Source organism: Apteryx rowi, unplaced genomic scaffold, assembly GCF_003343035.1.
Source record: "Apteryx rowi isolate R43461 unplaced genomic scaffold, aptRow1 scaffold_434, whole genome shotgun sequence".
Lineage (NCBI taxonomy): Eukaryota > Metazoa > Chordata > Aves > Apterygiformes > Apterygidae > Apteryx > Apteryx rowi.
Window position 1 is genome coordinate 660,653 of NW_020450688.1, and position 17,925 is coordinate 678,577.

The 17,925-nt window shown below is 54.7% G+C and overlaps 2 protein-coding genes across 9 annotated transcripts in view; both read left to right on the forward strand.

Moving 5' to 3' along the window:
• The window catches only part of OSBP2 (oxysterol binding protein 2), a 164,355-nt gene extending 160,406 nt beyond the window's left edge, over positions 1 to 3,949 (forward strand). For all 5 annotated transcript variants that reach the window (XM_026076619.1, XM_026076617.1, XM_026076615.1 and 2 more), the window contains one exon: positions 198 to 3,949. In XM_026076619.1, the coding sequence (XP_025932404.1) occupies positions 198 to 340 (143 nt within the window). In that variant the 3' untranslated portion in view covers positions 341 to 3,949. The remainder of the gene's footprint in view (positions 1 to 197) is intronic.
• A 1,773-nt stretch (positions 3,950 to 5,722) lies between these two features.
• Positions 5,723 to 17,823, forward strand: LOC112971302. 4 transcript variants are annotated; one of them, XM_026076586.1, is made up of 15 exons: positions 5,723 to 5,834; positions 6,748 to 6,842; positions 7,092 to 7,179; positions 8,396 to 8,865; positions 9,199 to 9,475; positions 9,781 to 9,986; positions 11,334 to 11,446; positions 11,705 to 11,774; positions 12,044 to 12,226; positions 13,275 to 13,406; positions 14,174 to 14,394; positions 14,579 to 14,714; positions 15,472 to 15,555; positions 16,144 to 16,358; positions 17,739 to 17,823. In XM_026076586.1, exons 1-15 carry the CDS (start codon positions 5,771 to 5,773, stop codon positions 17,746 to 17,748), a joined length of 2,364 nt encoding a protein of 787 aa, XP_025932371.1. In that variant the 5' UTR covers positions 5,723 to 5,770; the 3' UTR covers positions 17,749 to 17,823. The 4 variants fall into 4 exon arrangements, with proteins under 4 accessions (XP_025932371.1, XP_025932372.1, XP_025932368.1 ...); XM_026076587.1 differs by having other exon boundaries at positions 16,194 to 16,358; XM_026076583.1 differs by having other exon boundaries at positions 16,144 to 16,526; positions 17,739 to 17,804.
• The last annotated feature ends 102 nt before the right edge of the window (positions 17,824 to 17,925 follow it).

The window sequence follows — 17,925 nt, forward strand, 5'->3', positions numbered from 1 at the left end:
GTGCCCTTCGCTGCCAAATTGGGGGTAAAGCAACCAAGTTAGGCAGCCCTGAAAGGGCTCTGGTGTTGGGATGAAGGAGAGACCCTTCACTGATCCAGGCCCTGGGCATGGCATTACTCTGGGCCCCTGGTGAAGTTATGCAGAACTTTGTGGCAGACGTAAAACCACCCCTTACCCTGAGTTTTCTTCTTTTACAGGCAAGGACTATGAAGGCTACATCCCACTGTGGTTTGAACGGAAGGTGGATCCCATGACAGGGGAGCTGATCTGTGTTTATAAAGGTGGATATTGGGAGGCCAAGGACAAGCAGGACTGGAGTATTTGCCCTGACATCTTCTGAGCTGCTCTGCTCACTCTGGGGTGGCCGGCCCCAGGCCTCTTCACCAGGATAGACAGAGGGACAGTGAGGACACGCTGGCAGCATCCTGCTGTCAGGTAACAGTGCAAAGAAACACATACACAGACTCAATACATGCAGAAATTTAAAGAGAAAATCTAAACAGGGATTCCAAACCTATTTTTTTACGCACTAATAAATAGCATTCTTTTTTTTTTTTTATGGTGGCTTTTTCAGCTACTAATTAGGAATGAAGACACATTGAATCTGGTTAATTTTTAGCCTGACGTATTTATTGCTATCAGGAGTTGCTGCCTCTATCTTTCAGCGCCTCAGCTTTATTGGTTGAGACGTCGACTTCCAAAGATGCTCGCATTGTGGGGATGCCATACATTTGTGTGAGCTCTTCCTTTGACATTTCTTTTTCCCCATTTGTGTGTGGACTTTACGGAATTTTTTTTTTAAACAAATCTGCTCCTGGTTCAGGTTCCTTTAAAGACACAAGCAACTCTCTGAGCCCTGCTCAGAAAACTGCCTCCAGGGACTGTGGCTGAGGCGCTTGATCCTGGATTCTCTCGGTGGCTCCCGCAGTGCCCTGTGATCCCAGCAATACCAATCAGGACATTTCAGCTGGTGACTTTTTTTTTTTCTTTCTTTTTTTTAAAGCAGCACATTGAGCAGTTTCCCGTCAGTCTGCAGTGTTTAGTCAAGGTTTGGGGCTGTCTTTAACATGATACTTTGTGAGGTTGATTTGGGTTATGTTTGGTTTGTTTTTCCTGCAGCTGCATCCTAAGGGGAAACAGCTTCTTGCTGAGGTCAGGGAAGTGGGCTGTCTACCTGGGAGATACCGAGCTTATGTTGGTGGGATCAGAGGAGGTGTTTGAGCACAGAGCGAAGAGCAGTTTGTAGACCAGCATATGCTCCATGACACTGGAGGCAGCATATCAGCTCTCTCCCCTCCATATCTCAGTGGCGGGACACAGTGGTCCCAGGAGTCTGAAACTTTGTGCAGGGGCTTTCCAGTTTCCCTGTTGAGCTATGCCTGACCCCAGGCAGGAGGGAAAGCCCGAGGGAGAGGCAAGAGGAGCAGGGAGAAGGTGGCATGGCGCCGCTTGCTTGGATGGAGAGGTCTCCTGCAGAGCCGGTGTAGGGGGGACCAGCCTGTGGGAAGGGGCAGCCTCCCTGCTAGCAGGTGCAGGTGCTGGTGGCTCTGTGGCATGAAGCCTTTTTCCTGGATCTGTACTCACATCCCAGTGTCTTCTCCAGTAAGTAAGACAGTCCCCAAATGTGCCAGGTCACAGGCTGCAGGGCTGAGGGCCAGTTCCTGGTGCCAGGAGAGCCAGGCTCTGGGCCTCCTCTGGGTGTGTTACTTCTCTTTCCTGGTGTAAGATCTCTCCCAGGAGGAGTTTCAGCTCATAAATAAAATATCCTTCTCATACTGAAGCCCCTGAATGCAGTAGGCAGAGGCTTTGCTTCCTCCCTGGAGCAATGGGAGATCCCCACAGCAAAGCCTGTGCCTCTGCTGTTCCCATTTTCACGGGGAATCTTCTTAACACCTTGGAGCTCTGGGGCAGTCTCGAGGAAATACCAGGCTGAACTCAGCTCTGTATCCATCTGGAAGAACCACAGACTGTCTAGGAGCCCCTCTCCTGCCTCTGTCCTTGCCTTCCCATGAGTGCTGCTTGGCAGCAGCTTGAGAACATGGACAAGGGAGCCCCACATCTGCCATTCACCCCTCGTGTGTGCTGTCACCTCACTGTGGCACTGGATGCCCCAGGAAGAGCTGAACAAGCCCTGCAAGTGATCGGTGAGGACCAGAAGTGAGTGATGCTTGGACACAGGGCATTCATGCAAGTATAGCTGGTCCCTGAATGCAGAAATGGAGGGAGGGGGGTGGCAGGACCCAGAAGATAACAGGCCCAGCGAGTCCTGCTGGGTCAGAGAGAATCAAGGAGACCTGGACACTTGTGTTTGCCTCACTGGATTTCATTTTTGATGTCTTCTCTGGGTCTACATCATATCATACTGACTGCCCCCTCCCGTGGGTCAGAGGCCACTTGAAGCTGGAGTGTCACATCCACATTGGAAGATAATTAGCAATAATGAACTTAGAGGCAATGGTAACTGGAAAACCCAGGCTACACATGGGACACTTATGCAATCAGGTTCCTAAACCATCAGTCTCCTTCTGGTCACCTTCTCTTACAGCACCTCCATACCTGTTATTTACAGCATACCTATGTGTACAGTATATATAGACCTTGTATGATGTAACAGTAGTGAGTGGCTATTGGAGTGGCAACACCCACTGATTTCAATGTACCCTTTAATCTTATTTATTTGCTTCTAATTTATATAAATATATAAATATATAAAAAATTATTTTGCTTAAATTTATATGGTACATAATAGATGAAAAATAATGAAGACAGAAGCAACTGTCTGAGTTTTTGTAGTATGAGTACGATATATTTCCTTAGACTCGTCCCGGAGGTAGGGATGTAGGGGTAATGGTGATTGAGTAATCGCTTAAGTAGAGAAGTAACATTTTGCTTCAAAGCCAGATGTGGTCATATTCAAAAGGTGTTCTCATGAGAAAGATCATTCCCGTTTAGAAACAGTGCATTTGGGGTTTGAGGGACAGCTCTCAGTATGCCCCAGATTTAGGAGTTTGACCCTCAAAGCTGGGTCTCTGAAATGCTAAGCTGGGTATTACAAGCAGCCGGGCCTGGCAGTCACCGTTTCCAGGGCTCCCCTTCCGATGGTTTGCCTATGGCTCAGTAAAGCCAGTGAAACTCTTAAATTTTCCAGATTGCTGCATTAATGGCATTCATCTGGTTGGATACAGCCGGCTGAGAGAGCTGTGGCATATCCCATCACCAGGCATTTAGATCTTCTCCTTTGGAGACATCCATTCACGTAACTGGGACAATGGCAGATGCTCTGCACTAAACCTTCCTTTATGCTACTCTCCTAGTTTGGTTTATAATGACAAGAAAAGTCACACATGGGGTTCTCCTCCACGCCAGGCCTGATTCAGTTTTATAAAATGGACTAGGAATCTAGCTTTTCAAAATGCCTTATTTTCCTTGTTTATTTTGTCAACACAAGCATTATCCAAGAGCTTGGAAAGGTGGGAAATTCCTGCACTGGCTGTCCCTTAAACAGGATACATGTGTTCTTGCAGTTAAGGAAAGTGTAGAGTGAAATGTTGCTCATTAAGTGTTGGCACCTCAGTGCCTAGCCCTGCTGGACTCTGAGACACTGAGAAGTCCTTTCTGATTTACCTCCAGTAAATGCATCCGTCTAGAAGTCGCCGTCACAGGCACTGCACAGCTTAGCAGAGCCCAGGGGAGTGCTAGGAACACCCCCAAAAAAGAAATCCCACATTTTTTAGATTAATTTTTAAAAAACTTGTATCCTCCAGAGGTCATCTAGTGACAACACTTAATCTGAGCACCATCTCCTAGTCTTTCTATTTTCCCTCCAGAGGATTTTAATGTCATTCTACTGTAAATGCTGTTGAATGTATTTCTTTTGAACAATATATTGTGAGTGATCCCTCTTCTCTGACACAGTAATAAAACTTGGATTCGGGAGTTTTGAAATGTACAGTGCCAATGTTATCACTTGCTCCACGGAGCTGCAGCTGGGGGGGTCCCAGGATGAATCCAGAGCTGGGCAAGTTCCTGGCATGCGCAGAGCCCGGGTGCATGGCAGGTGGGGGTGAGGTCCTCGGGGACGGGAGTGGGAAGAGGAGGTGGCCACCCGCCTGGGTGACGAGTGCAGGCTGCACAGGGTGGCCAAGCGCAGCCGTTGTGACTGAGCGCTGAGTGCCTGGGGAGTGAAGCTGGGCTCGGTGCGGCATTCCCCTGTGCTGGCTTTGGAAGCGTTGGCAGTGTGAGTGGGTTTCTCTTCCCTGTCCCCCGGGGTCTGAAGAGTGCTCTGTGTCCGCCCCCTTGGCCCAAGGGAAGCAGAGGTGGCCTGGGTAAGGTGGGCCCAGGGAGATGGCCCAGGGGAGGAGGCCCAGAGGAAGAGGAGGTCCAGGGGAGGTGGCCTAAGGGAGAAGGAGGGACAGGGGAGTTTGCACAGGGGAGGAGATGGACCAGGGGAGGTGGCCTAGAGGAGGAGCAGGGATGGGAGGAGATGGCCCAGGCAAAGAGATGGCCCAGGGGATGTTATCCAGGGAAAGAGGTTTTCCGGGTGAAAAGATGGCCCAGGGTATGAGGCTGCTTGTGGATGATTTGCCTGGGGAAGGTGGCTTGGGGAGGAGGTTGTCCAGGGGAGGTGGCTTGGGGAGGAGGTTGCCCAGGGGAGGTAACCCGCAGGAGGAGGCCCAGGGAGGAGGACAGGAGAGGTTGCCTGGGTCGGGGGGTGGCCTGGGAAGGTGTCTCGGGTGAGGAGGATCATGGAGGGGGCCGGGAGGTGGTGGCCCAGGGGAGGGTGCCAGGGGGAGGTGGCTGTGCAGGGGAGGCTGGTGGAGGCGGCGGGGACGGCAGGGGCTGGGCAGGCTGGGGCATGCCGGGGCCCCTCAGCGGGGTTGGCAGCGGCGTTGCCTGGTGACGGACGCAGGCAGCGTGCGGGGCCTGTCCGGGCTGGCCGTGGGGCGCAGGTGAGCATGGGCCGGGCCGGGGTCTGAGGTCTGGGGGCCGGGGCAGTGGCGGGCAGGTGCCCCTGGGCCGCCCCGGGCCACGGCTTGCGGGGGGCAGCAGGGCTGCAGGCTAGGCAGCGCCAGGTGCCCTATGCAGCAAGGACACCAGTGTCTCAGCTTTTAAAGGGCAGGAAAAGTGCTGCCCCCTATGGTGCCACAAATGCGCGTGGGGCCCCCACACACCAAGGCGCAGCCCTGCAGCCTGGGCCAGCGGCTCTGGGAGGTGAGTGAACCTGGCCGTGTTGTTCTTGATGTGTTAACTCTGAAGCCTAATGAGTTCCCTGAGCCTTTTAGAACACGGTATGGTCACTGAGAAGAGCAGGACCTGGTCATGTTAACAGCCTGCACGGCTGGGCGCTGTGTCTGCGCTGGGGGCCCCAGGGAGTGGAGACCTGCAAGCTGCATTACAGACTGCTTTGCTGTGAAAAGCAGACTGCACAGCTCCCCTGCCCTGCCAGGCAGGCCAGGTCTGGATGGCTGAGGGACTGTTTTCCAGCCGCTAGTGCAGGGGTGATGGCGAGTTCTGAACTCAGCTGGGGGTACTGGGCTGAGCTGCCCAGCTGTCTGCACTGCTGCGCCCTGGGTTTCCACAGCCCTGTGCACGCTGCACGCCACCATTCACTGCTTGCTGGTGGTGACGTGCACGAGCCTGTGCGGCAGCTCTGTGTTTGGGGCATCCTGCTCCTCTTGGCCATAATGGCCCCAGGGAGGAGCTGATGCCCCCGGAGCTGCGGAGCGGGTGCGAGCCTTGCTGCCACACTTTCTGTTGCAGGCTAGGCAGCATGGCAGACGGGGAGCTGGAAGAGGCTGTCTGCGATGGCCAGAGCGAGCGACTCATGAAATGCAGTAAGTGTCGTGCTGGTCTGGAGCTCAGCCGTGCCAGGTGATGCTCAGCCTGTGGAAACCCATGGCATGGGTGTGCCTGGCTGTTCCATAGGCTTTTAACCAACCAGCCTTTGCTCCTGTGCTATTGGGAATGGGGTTGTCCCAGCCACTCAGTAGCTGAGCAGTTTGCAGGCCCAGAGTGCAAGAAGTCAGAGCTCCTGCCTGCTGCCTGCTGCCTGCTGCCTTCTCCGTCCTGTCCCCACTGGAAGGTTCAGCCTCCCAGGCCCCTCAGCCAGCTATTAATTTTGCAGCCCTTCCTTGTCCCATCTGGGTCTGACTGCACTGCAGTGATTGAGCTGGGCAGGTCTAAAGGCAAGGAAAGACCTGGAGAGGTAGCTCATGTCTGCGGGGCGAGGGAAGGACAAGAGGGACTGTGGTCAGCTCTGATCCTGGACTCATGGGGATGCTGGGGCCGGGAGATGCAGTACTGTCTGAGAAGGAAGAAACAACCACAGACACCCTGCGGCTTCCTACTAAATGCTTTGGACTGACCTCCCTGCACAGCTTTCGGCAAAGAAGTTCATACAGGCTGCCAGCACCCACCGGTGCCTTTGCTCAGACCTGCTTTCTGGAGGTGTCGTACATATGGATCATGCACATACACATATGTGCACACACTGGCCCAGACCCTGTGAGGAGGGACCACCTGATACATGCTTTGTGCTGCAGAAAGCCCCCACCTGAGCGAAGCCCGGAAGCTTGCAGACAGCAGCATCAATGCAGAGAGCCTTCCTTGGCCCAGAGGTGGTCTCCAGTTGGGGCCCCCTCCCCATTGCCCCAGCTGCCTTTTGCAAGGAAGGCTTTATACTGCCAATGCTTAAAGACCTGTTACATTCTGTCTTGAACAGACACTCTGCTTTTCTCTTCTCTGCAGACCAGGACACAGAGAAGCAGCCTGGGCTTGTGGGATCCTGGGCAAAGGAGCACTGTGACCATGTACTGGACTCCATTGACGCCCAGCTCAGCCAGGTGTGGATGACTGGGGTGGGCTGACTAGCACCACATTGAGGGGGTCACAGCACGGGTCTGAGATGTGGGATGGCTAGAGGGACAGCCCAGGGGATGATGAAATGCCAATACTGTGCTGTTCCTGCCATGTCTCATCCCGCCAGTGCACTGGTTGGTTCTGAAAGCACATGGGCATGCATGTAGTCCTGCTTGGTCACCAAGGGCTGCAGTAACCTGCAGTCCCCCACGCTTTCTCTCTCCTCTCTGCAGTGGCAGGGCCCTGGTGTGCAAGTCATGGGCAGCAGCAGAGACCATGACATCTCTTCTGACACCTCCCTCGATGTCTCTTGGCTGGCTGGTAAGTGTGACTTGTTCTGGCAGTGCCTCTTGTCGCAGCCCTCCTGTTGTGATGTAGGAAGAGGTGGCCAGAGCAGCTGCTGGCAGGGGACAGAGCTGAGACTGGGCCAGCCCAGCACTCTCTGCATCCTGCTGCAGTGTGTCCTGGAGCATTTCTCTAGGGACATGCTGCTGGTCTGCTTCGGGCCAGGTTTCAAGCATCACAGGAGCAGCCTGGAACATCCCTGTAAGGGACCAGAATATGGAGAGTTACAGACAGTACAGAGCTCTCCGCAGGCACCATGGGTTGATTTCTCAGAGCTGGTTCTGCTTCTGCAGTCTGCTAGACCCTCTGCAGGATGCAGTTCAAATCCTTCTGTAGATAGATGTCTCGCTGGGAAGTAGGAGATGGTTGGATGCACAGTCGGAGAATTTTGCAGCTGCCACTGTTTAAACAAAACAATAGAGCATCACAGAGACCAAAATATGATGCAGATGCTACAGCGCAGAATTGTATCGTGGGAACCTGTGGCTGCAGTACAAACATTGTTGAAAGAGGGAGTAATGTGGCTTTTGTGAAGTTGCAAGGGGCAGTTTGGGATAAGGGCTTCTCATTTCAGGCAGTTGCTTTTCCCAGCATGGTTTCAGCGTGGAACCATCAATGGATACCATTTCAGCTAAGGCAGGTCCTTTCTGAGCAGATGCCCTCTGTATTAGGATATTTTTCACTTCTCAGAGCTGTTGTCTGAGACCTCGCTTTATGGAAATGCCATCTTAAGCTGTAGTAGAGCTTGCAGCTTCCCATCTGTATGCCCTGCTGCATGGTCAAGCCTTTGCAATGTGCCTACCACTGAGCTGCACTGCTGTGAAGAAGCCTGGAATTGTGTCAAGATCCACCAGGGTGAAAAAGTACCTTGGCCAAAGAAAGATTCACATTTTGGAAGCAGAATCTGCTCCTGTTCAGGTTCACAGCCTGGCTCATCGCCTGGGCTGCCTTAGATCCCCATAGTGCCTTGTCTCAGATACACATCAAATGTTCAACACTCATTCAGGTGTGCTGGTGTGAGTCAGGCAGCCAAGACCTGAGCTCAGGTGGACAGTTTCCCTGTGAGGGCAGATATTGCCAGCACCTCCAAGCTGGTTCATAACCGGCTGGATGGGAGTGCTCCTTCCCATCCCTGGGCCATTTCCTCATCAGGGTGTAAAGGAGACTCATGGCTCTCTACTCTCCTGTGCAGAACTGGAAGAACAACCTGCAGCCAAGGCTGAATACCTCCAGACTGAAGCCAGTCAGAGCAGCTCCAGCTCTGTGTGCACGGAGGACTTTGCTGCCAGGTTTCAGGAGGGTATGGTTGAGCCTCTGGTGTTCTCTGAGGATGAAGAAGACGAGCCTTTCTCAGCGGGCATCAGGCATGCCAGGGATGTCCCAGCAGGAGGCAATGGCATCTCTTGCCCTGCTGAGGACCATGACTCTGGGCAGGATGAGTCCTTGCTCTCCACAGGGAGAAGACAGGAAGTCCCATGGCAGTTGGAGGTGGAGCTGGGCTGTCCGTTGCAGAGCACATCTCCATCTCTGATGAGGAGACAGAGCCTGGAGTCTCTGGGAGGGAGGATATCCAGACTGAGCCAGAGCAATGCTGTGACTGCAGGGATGGAGCCGGCCAGCTTCCCAGGGTGGTGGGCTCCCATGCCAGCCCCCTCTGAGCAGGTGAGTGTGGGCCAGAAGGACTCTTCCCACTGGGCTCCATGCTTTGGTGAAGGCCTGTTGGACAGTGCACTGAGTGGTGACAAGCTGAGCGCTGGGTATCCCCAGAGAGCTCCAGACACCACCTGGTCCTGGGACAGGGAGCCCTGGCCTAGATGAAGAGCTCTGAGCCTGTCCAGGATGAGACATTGGCAGTTCCCCCCAGAGAACCCCCTGGGCCATCACAGCTGCCCTCCCAGGCCCTCTGCTGCCCTCCAAGGAGGAACTCAGGCCTCAGCTTGTCCCACCTCTGTGCCCGTGCCTAGGGTGGTCTCCTGAGTCAAATTTGTTGGGCAGGGATGGACTCTGCATGGAGCTGATGTGAGAGGGTGTTTGACAAGGAGACGTGCAGGAGTCCCTGTGCCTCGAGCCTCAGTCTCTGCAGACAGCAGTTTGCCAGGGGATGGTGATGCTGGGACCAGATGGCATCGCGTGAGCAGGCCTGTGAGGTCAAGACAGCAGGAGACACCAGCTCTCCGGAGACGGTCTGGAAGGGACGTTGTCCTTGCTGTGGCTGATGTGGACATGGAAGGAGCTGGTGACAGGCTGAGGAGAGCTCAGTCCTGGGCACATTGTAAGTCTGGGGCTGGCCCTAGGAGGTCAGGGACATTTGGGGCAGTGCTGGAGGTGGACAGGGGGAGCTGGGGGCCACCTCTGGGAGCAGGGCCTGTGGGCACAGGAGGGAAAAGGGTGGAAAGGGCCTGGCTGGGCCACAGACCCTCTCCCCAGGCTGGGTGTCCTTGAGGGTGCAGTGAGCTGTATGCAGGCTCTCAGGCCTTGCTGACATGAGGACATCCCTAGGTTTCCCAGTCACTCCTGGGATTTATCTGTGGTATTTGGGATCCCCTCACTGCACACACATGCTGTTTTTTTCTGCAGGTACCAATACAGCAGCAAGACCCCCCAGGGTGTGCAGCCTCGACTCCTCAGGGGATCGGGGCTCCATGGACACCTACAAAGAGTCATCATCCTGTGGGGGCAGCTGTTGGAGGAGCAGCAGTGCGGAGAGGTGGACCTGGAGCCCAGGCAAAGCGGCCAAGCCCTGGTGGGAACATGCAAGGCTGGAAGCCAGCCTAGACCACAAGGTACTGCCCTGGGCCAGCCGTTGGATCTGCCCGCAAAGATGAGTGCACATTACCTTCTCCCCACCCCATGTTGCACAGTGAGGGCTTCAGGGTCTGTCATATGAGCCCAGAGAATAATCCCTGAATAGACTACAGCCCATGGCATCCATCTGCAGCATGGGAGAGACACTGTGTTTTGGGGCAAGAACTTGTTGCTCATGAAAACAAGCCATCTCTTATCCCTGTTTTAGTGACTGTTCCTGCCAACCAAGTGAGACAGCCCCAGATAGAGCGACCCAGCAGTGAGACACCTGAGGATGCTCAGGGAGGTGTGAGGGGACGGCTCCTAGCCTTGCTCTCTGTTGTGGTGCCCCTTCATTTGGGAGCCCCTTGCTATAGGAGGGCAGGACATGGGAGCAGAGTTGCTCTCTCCCTGAAGTCTGCAGGCATCTACTGGAGTTGTTGGAACCCTGGGCTGGTAGTTTCTGGGGAGGTACTGCCCTTTGTACAAGTGAAAATGTTCCTGGGGAGAAATGTGGGTTCTTGGCTTGAAACTGGGGTTAGCAGCACTACCCACAGGCCATGGGGGAGAAAAGGGCTGGAAATGGGGCTGGGAGACCTGGTTGTGAATGGGAGGGAGGGAGCAGCCAGAGGGGACAGGATTTTCATGGGTCTGGTTGTTCCCTGAGCAAAGGTTGGCTGAGTCACCAACCATCTTCCTGACACACACATGTGTCCACTGGCCTCCTCGAACCCTTGGGGTCTGAGGTCTCTCCAAGTGGGGCAGCCCCAGGACCAGGATGCCCAGGGTCCAGCCTCTTGCGGGGGGGGGGGTGACTCTGGCAATGTGGGAGAAGGGGACCCAACACTGGTGTGGGGGAGTAAAGCCCAGATATGTGTGGCTAGCCCACCTATGCTGATTGTAGTGGTAGGACAGGCATATCTGGATCTGGTAGGTCTCACACTGTCACTGCAAGCTGAGCCCATAGTTGTTATGTGGCCTCTAAGGATCTTTGCCCAGTGAGTGAAGCCTGGCTTTGCACTCATTTTAAGGCAGGAGAACGAGCTGGAGAAGGGGAAGTACTGAAGCATCCCAGAGAGCAACTGCCCCTGCAGGGCTGCAGGCAGAATCAGGCCCCACAAACTTGTGAGAGGGGGCCTGGCCAAGATCTTGCTGCCCAGCCCCACAGCCTAGCAGGGGTGTGCAGAAAGTGGAGGGGACACAGCCAGAAGGCCAGGCCTGGCCCCTGTCCTTGGGTCCAATGCAGCACCTGGCACCAGGCCTTGCCCATGGCCTTGTAAAGGCTGTGGGCTGTCAGGATGGGGAAAGGAGCATATGGCTTTTATAATCATTCGCTTGTCTTCTAGCGTGCAGGCAGGGAGCCAGCATCACTGTCTTGGTCTCTGCAGAGGAACTGGAAGGGAGTTCAAGAGCTGGGGTCCTTTGCAAAGAAGATACAGAGCAAAGGAGACAGAGCCAGGTATACTGGGGCCTTCAGGGACTGATCCCGTGCTAAGGCTGAAGCATCAGCCCCAGGGATCGGGCTCAGTCACACCCACAGGCTCCTGCCAGTGCCCTGGGAGTAGAAGATGGTTTTCAGGTCACAAAAGGGTCCTGGATCTGTGGGTGCTGGGTGGGCTCTGGGACATCTCCACAGGGTCTCTGTTTGCAGAGCCAGGGGAGTGGTGCAGATGGGAACCTGTCAGGTGCCCTTTGGGTGACACTGTCCCTGCTGTAGGACTGGCCCAGCACTCCTGGAGCACACGCATGACGCCTGCTGGCAGGAGCTGATGGAGCTGGAGAAGGAGGTGAGCATCCAGAGATGGCTGAATGGGGGGGGGGGGCTGGCCAAGCACAGGTAAGGGTGGCAGGGACAGGCTAGAGGCTGGGGAATCAGTGGGCAGCTGGGGTGGGATGTGGTCCTGGTGGGGCTCCCAGGGTGTTGCTGGTGGGCTGGGGGACAGGGGGCTGCAGAGGGTGAGAGTGCCCAGCTCAGGCTGTGCTGGCCAGGGCTGCTGGCTCTGCTTTGCTTCCCTGCGAGGGACGAGTAATGCATCTTTCCTGTCCATGGTGTTAGGTCCAGAGTCGGCTCCTGGAAGACAGAAAGACTTGGGGGGCAGAAAAGAAGGGAATTATTCAGTCTCAGCAAGGGCTCCTGGGGGAGCAGAGCCAGGGAGCCTGTGCTGACTGCCAGGAGGGGCTGGAGAAGGAGCTAAGGAAAACGTCAGCTTTGCAGGAAGAGAAACTGGAGTTACAGAAGGTCAGTGTCCTCACAGATTTTCTGTGGGTTCAGGGTTTCACTGGAGGGACCCTGAGAGGCAACAAAAGAAAGCAAGTCCTTTGTCAGAGGCTAAGTCCCATAGCCAGACACGGTCAAAAGGTCCTTGGAGAGTCCTGGAAGAGGCAGACAGAGGCAGGGGGAGCCAGGGTCCTGGGGACAGGCAGAGGGAGCAGGCAGGACTCTCAGCTCCAACAATCCCACAGTTGTGGGGTAGCAATCCCCACAATGATGATTCTTCCCTCACGAAATTTGAGAATTTGTCCTTTCACAAGGTGTTTGAGTTTCTAAACGTTTCCCAGCACTTGGCATCTGTCCCTGCACTACGCACTGTGCAATGCTGGAGGGTGTTATTGTCCCAGGTACCGGCAGGTGCCATATCCTACTGCTTAGATATTTTTTTCCTGCTGCTTCTTTCTGTTGCTATTCTTAAAGCAGTTTTTTTCAACCTTTGGAGGCTGCACCTCTTCAATGACCAGTACTTGACCACCACTGAGCTGTTTATAGTCATGAGGTCTCTGTTTTCAGCCTGTACTCATGGTCAAGGGCTTTGCTGTTATCCCATGCTTAAAATGTACATCATAACAAGAGACACCTGGTACCAAGCTCTGCTTCACACAGCAAGTTCTTATAACAACTTGATAACAAGCCTAAGGAGGCCAGGACTGGGGCCTTGCAGTTAGCACAAGACTCAGTTATTCTAGTTCTGTGGGCAGTTCCTAGCAATGGCCCTGAGTTCTGCCTGGCTCCAGCAGTGACCAGCTCCTGGCCTGGAGCAGTGCTGCTCCACTGGACTGAAGAGGGACTGCAGACCTGCGCCTGAGCAGGCTGAGGTGGTGCTGTGCAGTGTAATCAGCATCAGACACTTGCCTGTCCTGACCTCCCCAGGCTCAGGGCCAGGAGTGACTCAGGCATCCTCAACAGGGCTGGTACGCTGAGTGGAGACCATGGTTGGACAGAGTGTTCTTGGACCTGTACCACAGGCTTGGGTTGTACAGAAAGGGTAGTGTGACCCCAGCTTCTCTTGCAGAGACTCCACGAGCTGGAGCATCGGACCCGCTCCCTCCTGCAGTGGAGGCAGGAAGCCCTGGATGAGCTGCATGTGCTGCTGCAGAAGGAGAAGATGGACATGCTGCGGCAGCTCCAGGAAGCTCTGGAGCAGGTCAGGGAAGAGAGAGCAAGTATGTGGAGATGTGGCATTGCTCAGCCCCCAATCCCACGTGGGGGGGCAAGGACTCAGTGCCCTAGAGCTGGGTTAGCATAGGGACCCCACTGGGCAGGGGGGCAGCTGCCAGGACATACCATGGCTGGTCACGTACAACCACAGAAAATCTTCACCCCCAGCAGAGCTAGCTGCTTCCCTCAGCTGGCTCGGGACTGAGGCTACCCCCATGCCACAGAGGAGTGAAATAATGCTACTGACCAACTGTGGAGCACAGCAGTCCAGATGTGCTGCTCCCTCAAGATCACCCAGCTGTTCCACCCTACTTACAGCAGGCATGGCTGCTGCGACTTGGGGCAGGGGGCTTTGGGCTGGCAGCCTCCAGAAGGGCTGTGCAGGGATGGTGGGGTCCATGTGGTGTATCAGGTGCCAAGCTCAGCAGCTGCCTGCCTCATGGGAGCAAGGCCTATGCTCCAAGCTGGGGGTGCCTCACAAGGGCAGAGAAGATGCCTCCAAGGAGCCTTTGTGCATGACCTGTTTGTGGGTCTAGTAGGGACCTCTTTCCTGCACTGAAGCCAAACCAAGCTTCCCCTGGTCAGTACTGGGTGGATGAAGCTCCAGCATGGCTGCAAGACCAACAGCATTTATGCGAGAAACCATGTGGAATCAGGGCAGACCTGGGCTTTATCTGTTGCCTGGCTTGGCCAGCTTTGCGGCAGTGTAGATGCAGCTCTGATGTGTCTCTGATCTGGTGGCTGCTCCCCCAGGAACGGGCCCGCAACAGCACCTGGCTGCAAGCGCATCTGCAGCGGCTGGAGCAGCAGCACCTTCTGTGGGCCCCACATAAGGAAACTTCCCTGCAGGAGCCAGCGGTGCCAGGCCAGGCTGGGCGCTCCCTGGCAAGGCATATCAGCTTGGCATGCCAGCGCCTCCGTGACTTGCTTCCTGACAACTCCATGGGGCAGAGCCCTTCGCCAGCAGTGTTTGGGTGAGTCCTTTAACCACATGGCATTTCAGACTTGGAGGGGAGGCCAGAGTCCTGTGACATTTGCCCAACGTGGGCTGGTGGCTAAGCAGGCTCCTGCATCTCTGGGACATCCTTTGTGGAGAAGCCCCTCGGCATTTTCAGGCACTCTGACTCTTCATCTCTGAACATAGCCCATTTCCTCCAGCTCATTTCCACTCTCCCCCAGCCACGCACTCCGAGTCCTGCATGGCCTCAGTGAGGAAATACAGCGTCACCTCAGAGACCTTCAGAGGGAGAGGGAGGCCCAGAGGTGCTCTGTCCTCCACCTTTGGAGAGAGAAGGTAATTTGAGTGAAGAGGGAGGGAGGAGGGTTTCACTCTGCACAGCCAGGGTGGTTTCTGGACCACTGATGTCTGCTGCGGTCATCCTGAACCAGAGAACAGCCCTGGTTCATCCTCCTTCAGCTCCAGTGCTCAAGGGAGCCAAAAGGGGCTGTACCTTCTCCCTGGGCTACACAGCTGGAGAAAGGCACTGTGAGAGCTCAAGGAAGCAACTTTGACAAAGTACAGGTTTAGTGGGACAGCACACCAGAGCCATGGGGAGCAGATGTCATGTTTCTCTAGACTGGGAGACTTTTGGAGACTGTTTCTTTCCCTGTCTGTGCTTGTCTGTGATCTTAGCTGGGCCACTGCTGGGAAAACAGTCCTATAGAGAAATCTAGCAGTGGGCAAGGACATGGCATTGAACTGGGGATGGCAGCTGCTAGGCTGCAGGATCTCACACCCTCTGCCAGCATGAGGCAATTTCTGCTCCTTGGGGCAGAACAGTGATGGAGCTAGGAGGACACTCTGTCTTCTGTACCTGCTGCAAAGCCTCCTGCCTCTCTTTCCAGCAATGAAGTAGATGGGATCCATGACAGGGATCAGCCCTTGAATGAATTAGACTTCCTTATCCTTGGAGCCTGCCAGCAGGGCAGGAGAGGAGGTGGAAATGTGTGCCAGAGAGAGGCTGTCCATAGCCACCTTTCCAGTCCCACTTAGACCCCCACATGTAGGCTACAGGCAAATGGGGGCTTCCTGAATTTCCATTCACATGCAGGAGCATGAGCTGAGGCAGCAGCGAGAGTGGATTCACATGGAGAAGGAGGCAGGTCCGAGAGCCCTGAAGGAACAGCTGATTCAGGTTAGTGCTCCACTCCCTGAGCCAAAGCTCCTCTGGCCCTTGCAAGGCTCTGGGTGGGTTCAGGGGCTTCTGTTTGCTGCTTTCAGGAAGGGCTGCTCTGGCTGGGATAGCAGAGACCTATAGAGATCTCCAGTCCCCCATGCCCATCAGGCTGTGTGGCTAGCACTGTGTCCTTCGTTGGCCTGCTGACTTATTCCCTAGCAACCACTACTGTTGTCTAGTGACACCCCTTTCTTTGGCAGAAGGAATTGCAATTTGGGGTTCTGAGATGCTGTTCACAGGGAATCACATTGGTGGGGTTGTAGCTCTGTGCACCCTATCTCTGCATGCATTGTTATCTGTGAAACGTGTATCACGTCTCCCCAGACATCACGATAAGCACAGGTGTATGCAGCCATTTGGTGCAATTGCCCTGTGAGTCCATGCGTGATCTCCAGTGCAGGGTCTGAGGCTAGCATTTAATGACAGGTCATGAGGAAGTAGAGACGTGTCTGAGAACCAACCCAGTTCTGATCTCCTCCATACCAGGCCTATGGTCCCCCTCCTATCCCTTTCATGACCAGGTTGGACCTTGCCTTTCTCACACAGAGACAAAGCAAATATCCATACTTCTGCTCCACCTCTTCCCTGTCCTCAAGCACCATGCCCTGCCTCCGGCAGCAAAACTTCAGGCGCTTCAGAGTCCTCCACCAAATCCAAAACTGCATGCAAGAGCTACAGGCAGAGAACACCACCCGCCGCACGGGCAACCTGGAGAACCTGACTGTCCTGACAGGAGAGCTGGGCACGCAGCAAGAGAAAAGGTATGGGGACACCCTGGGTAGGTGTGACTATCTCTTGCCACAGCCTCATGAAAGGATGAGTCCAAAGCAAGCAAGTGATGCAGAGCACCACTGCAGCATGCCCAGCCCAGCTGGGACATGTAGCCTGCGTCAAGTGCACAGAGCACTCCAAGGAGACAGTGAAGCGCAGTGAGTACAGCCCTGCATCAGGGTTCAGGACATCAGGGTTTTGTTTCTAACCTAGGGAGACTGAGCAAGCCCCATGATCACACTGAGTATGTGCATCACAGGATTAGTGATACTGGGCTCATTAGTGGAGGACCTAGGGACCTGCCAGTGTGAGGGCTGTGCAGGACCTAGGGAGTCCTCTTCTGAGTTTGCCTGGAGTAGGTGCAGGGCCCCTACATGCTTCTTCTCTACTTAGTCTCCCATTCCTTACCCTGGGATATAGCCATGGGACACATGTCACAGGCAGGTTGGCTGTAGCATTTCCCCTTCTGTTCCACCATGAGGAAGCACATTTTCATGGGTTATGGAACACGGTCCCTCGCCCCTCTTCCCTGCCCCCATTACAGCTGCACTCTGCCCTACTTACCTTCTTCTGGTCCCTTTTTTTCCACCCAACTGTCTCTTACAGAATCACAGAATCACGGAATGGTCAAGGTTGGAGGGGACCTCTGGAGATTGTCTAAGTCCAACCCCCCCTTGCTCAAGCAGGGTCACCTAGAGCATGTTGCACAGGATCGTGTCCAGGAGGGTTTTGAAAATCTCCAGAGAAGGAGACTCCACAACCTCTCTGGGAAACCTGTTCCAGTGCTCTGTCACCCTCACAATGACAAAGTTTTTCCTCATATTCAGATGGAACTTCCTGTGTTTCAGTTTGTGCCCGTTGCCTCTTGCCCTGTCGCTGGGCACCACTGACAAGAGTCTGGCCCCATCCTCTCGACACCCCCCGTTTAGATATTTGTATACATTGATAAGATCCCCTCTCAGCCTTCTCTTCTCCAGGCTAAACAGGCCCAGCTCTCTCAGTCTTTCCTCATAAGAGAGATGCTCCAGCCCCCTAATCATCTTCATAGCCCTCTGCTGGACTCTCTCCAGTAGTGCCATGTCTCTCTTGTACTGGGGAGCCCAGAACTGGACACAGTACTCCAGATGTGGCCTCACCAGGGCTGAGTAGAGGGAGAGGATCACCTTCCTTGACCTTCTGGCAACACTTTTCCCAATGCAGCCCAGGATACCATTGGCCTTCTTGGCCACAAGGGCATTTCTCCTGGCCTTTTTTCTCTCTGCCATCTGCTTCTACTGTCCCCAGTAGGCCAGGAACCCCCATCCAGCAGGCTTGGGGAGGGGGAGCTGATGCTGCTCTGGGCTTGCACTGCTCTTTCTCCTTTGTGACAGAGGCTCCTGATGCCAGATTTCATCGTTCCCCCATGCACTGGTGTGAGCAGCAGGAACTAAAGTGATGGCAAGAAGAATTTTCTCCTGTGGCCAGGACTTTGGCTGGGGCATGGAGACAGTGAGACTGTGAGCCATCCCTGACAGCTCGATCTCCCTGTGCATGGCCAGAAGAACCATTTGTGCAGCT

Coding starts and splice junctions, on each gene's coding strand:
- LOC112971302 (XM_026076583.1), top strand. CDS start 5,771: ATGGCAGACGGGGAGCTGGAAGAGGCTGTCTGCGATGGCCAGAGCGAG. Junction 11,447..11,704: donor AGCAAAGGAGACAGAGCCAG/GTATACTGGGGC, acceptor TCCCTGCTGTAG/GACTGGCCCAGCACTCCTGG. Junction 11,775..12,043: donor TGATGGAGCTGGAGAAGGAG/GTGAGCATCCAG, acceptor CCATGGTGTTAG/GTCCAGAGTCGGCTCCTGGA.